This window comes from Arachis hypogaea, chromosome 17, assembly GCF_003086295.3.
Source record: "Arachis hypogaea cultivar Tifrunner chromosome 17, arahy.Tifrunner.gnm2.J5K5, whole genome shotgun sequence".
NCBI classification, from domain to species: Eukaryota; Viridiplantae; Streptophyta; class Magnoliopsida; order Fabales; family Fabaceae; genus Arachis; species Arachis hypogaea.
The window spans coordinates 56209004-56212493 of record NC_092052.1 but is presented as its reverse complement, the minus strand read 5'-3'; the positions used below and the strand labels follow the sequence as shown (position 1 = coordinate 56212493).

Below are 3490 nucleotides of genomic sequence, written 5' to 3'. Positions count from 1 at the left end.
CCCAAGCTCCCGTATTCACTTTCTTCATTTTCTCCATAGCGGTGTTGAACTCTTGGAATGTGGTACATCGTGCACATTCCTATACCAATTGTTTAGTTTGCTAATCCTTGAAATGCTTTATAAAATTCTTCCAGATATGAAGCACACAGTTCTTGTGGTGTGTATTAGGCATAACTTCTTTTATGGCCAGCTCCAAACCCTTCAAGAATCATACATACACATTAGTAAACAAATGAGTACCAACCAAAAATAGAATACAACAATGAAATTAACATAGTATACATAACTCATACTGTCTACTCTGCAATTTAAATAGTAAAATAGTGAAGTTAGACATGTTACCTTCTACTGGTCTGAAATGAAATTCCAGCCAAACTGTGTCACTTCTCCCAAGTCCTCCTGTAAGAGTGTCAAAACCACTTCCATGTGTCTTTGCATTTGTTAGGAACAACTGCAAAGGCAATGATGAAGAAGTGATTATTGGCATCTTGCCCAACTGCACTTAAGAGCTGGCCACCATAGTACCCTTTCAGAAAACATCCGTCTAGGCCTATAAAAGGTCTGCAACCCTCTTTAAACCCTTTCTTAGATGCGTCCAGACTTATATACAACCTATCAAACAGTGAAAAAGAAATTCGATGGGGAATTATCTCCACTAATGTTGTTGTGCCTGGATTACTCTTATGTATTTCATTCAGATAATCACGCAATTTTCCATATTGTTCCCTTGCATTGCCAATGACAACTTCCCTAGCAACTTTCAGGTCCATTGCAATCATTCTTGGGTTTAGTTGGATGTTGTATTCTTCTATCATATGCTCCATTGCATGTCTTGGCTTCATGTCGGGTTGAATAAAAGTTTTTTAATTAGCTTAGAAGCCACCCATTGACGGTCAGCCATGTTACTACCATAGTCCCGAGCACAAGAATGCTCATCAATTAAGGTCTTCACCTGGAAGCATCTACTGGCAGAATTCCAAGAAATATATAACAACCAAGCACATTTATCAGCTGCACATGCTGCCCTCAGTCTATGCTTCTCATTCTTAATGTATAACACGTCCTTTCCTTCGTAAACAAAGTAGTCTTTTAGTGCCCTTTTGAAAAGCTATATTGTTGGGAACAACTGTCCAACCTTGAACTCAACCTCACCATATTCAGTATCTTCATTAAATGGATCATATGTTGTCTTACCCTCGTCCTCTGAAGAGATTGGGCTGTTGAATGCCTCACTCTCATACTCATATGGCTTTTCATAGTCACTATCCATCTCCACATTGGTTGAAACCGAGCCAAACTGATGAAGCCCTTCACCCACATTATTTTTGTCACCACCCTCTGTCCAACCTATAGGACTTGGTTTCTGCCCTCTTCTTAGGCCCCAAACTTTTGGCCCAGGCCCATAATTCCGGCCTTCCATTGATCCATCCTGCAGCCCATCCCTAAGTAAATGTCTTCTTCTCACACCTGAATACTTTTTAGATGTCTTCTTTTTAGCAGATGAAGAAGCCTTATTACCCCTAATCTTTTTCTTAGCTGAGCCTCCTTTTCTCCCTTCACCATCTGTGACCCTAAGTTCCTCATCACTATCCTTGTCATCTGTCTCATAACCAGCAGCCTCTTCATCCATTTTTCTCTTACCTGACAATGATTTTTTTGGCCGCCTCTTTTTCTTTTTTGCTCTTATCCCTTCATCACTGCTGCTGTCATCTGTCTCATACCCAGGAGGAGGAGGCTTGTAGGTCTCATCCTCTATTGTCTCATATCCATCATCGGAGGATGATGATGATAAACTCACCACAATAGTCCCAGGGGCCACTGATAAACCCATATTTTATGATATATTTTGTGCCTAATTTAAGTGATTTATTCAATCCTTCACTCACTTATTCATGTTAATTGAATGGTTTTACTTTTCCTTCCTTATTATGTGAGATATGTGAAAAACATGTTTCCTATGCTTTAAGAATAATTATTTTAATTACCCTTTATTACCATTCGATGCCGTGATTTGTGTGTTGAGTAGTTTCAGATCTTCTAAGGCAGGAATGACTTAAAGGATGGAAAGGAAACATACAAAAATGGAAAGAAAGCACAAAATGGAATTTTTGAAGAAACTGGCAGCGACGCGAACGCGTGGACGACGCGGCCGCATGCCCAGCGCGAAGAGAGCGTGACGCGAACGCGTGAATGACGCGAACGCGCACCTTGAGCAGAATGCAGATGACGCGGACGCATGACCGAAGCGAACGCGTGATAAGGAAAAAAACTCCAGAAGACTCACGCGGTTGCGTGACAGAGGCCACGCACCAGAAATTACAGAAAACGCTCTTTTTGGCCCAGATCCAAGTACAGAAAGCACAGATTAGAGGTTATAAAGTGGGGGAATGCATCCATTCAAAGGGGAGTCTCCAATTATTTACTTTTGATGATTTAGATGTAGTTTTTAGAGAGAAGTTCTCTCCTCTCTCTCTCTTAGGATTAGGATTTAGGATTTTTCTTGCTTTCATGATTGTCCCTTTTTATCAGGTTCAACTTTCCTTTTTATTATCTTCTCAATTTAATTTATGAACTTTTCTATGTTACAGACAATTCTCTTAATTAATGTTATTTGAGGTATTTCAGTTTATGATTGCTCTCTTTTGTTTATGTTACTGTTACTTCCAACCTGAAGATATTTTTATTCGAGTAGATTTATTTTTCCCCTTTTGGTCTTGGTTAAGAAATCAGTAACTCAGGAGTTATCAAACTCAACGTGATCGATAATTGTTATCTTTGCTAATTGAATTGAACTTCAATAATTCCAGCCCTTTCTTAGGAATTGACTAGAACCTGAAGATCAGACTAATTAATCCACTTGATCTTCCCTTGCTTTAGTAAAGGCTAACTAAGTGGAATTAAGATTCAATTCTCATCTCCATTGATAAGGATAACTAGGATAGGACTTCCAATTTCTCATACCTTGCCAAAAGTGTGTTTTATAATAATTTATTTATTTTACTTGTCATTCAAATTACTTGTTCCTTACTTTAAAAACCCCCAATTTACAATCTTCATAACCAATAGTAAGAACATACCTCCCTGCAGTTCCTTGAGAAGACGACCTGAGGTTTAAATACTTCGGTTATTAATTTTAAAGGGGTTTGTTACTTGTGACAACCAAAACGTAAGAAAGGACTTTTGTTGGTTTAGAAGCTATACCTGCAACGAGGATTTATCTGCGAATTTCTGGACCACGCAAAAGTTCTCTCTTCAAAAATGGTGTCGTTACCGGGGATTTGCAAACATGTGCCTTATTATTGGTTATTGTAAATATTTTATTTTTCCTGTTTATTTATTTTATTTTTACTTTTTAATTTTTATTAGCTACTATGAATTCTCACCCCTCTCGCTTTGAGTTTGGTTCTAATATTGTTGAAAGGAGTGAAAGCTATAACAGAAATATGCATCAAGGTCAGAGAAATCAAAGATGGATGGAGACAAGAGGATT

General features: G+C 38.3%; 1 protein-coding gene across 1 annotated transcript; it reads right to left on the bottom strand.

Annotated features, from left to right (window-relative positions):
• Window positions 1-410: 410 nt before the first annotated feature.
• LOC140180606 (uncharacterized) lies at window positions 411-770 on the bottom strand. Its single transcript, XM_072221854.1, has one exon. The coding sequence runs from the start codon at window positions 768-770 to the stop codon at window positions 411-413; it is 360 nt and encodes a 119-aa protein (XP_072077955.1).
• Between the last annotated feature and the right edge of the window lie 2720 nt (window positions 771-3490).

Excerpts from the sequence above, each read along its gene's own strand:
- LOC140180606 (XM_072221854.1), bottom strand. The coding sequence starts at position 770 with ATGGACCTGAAAGTTGCTAGGGAAGTTGTCATTGGCAATGCAAGGGAA.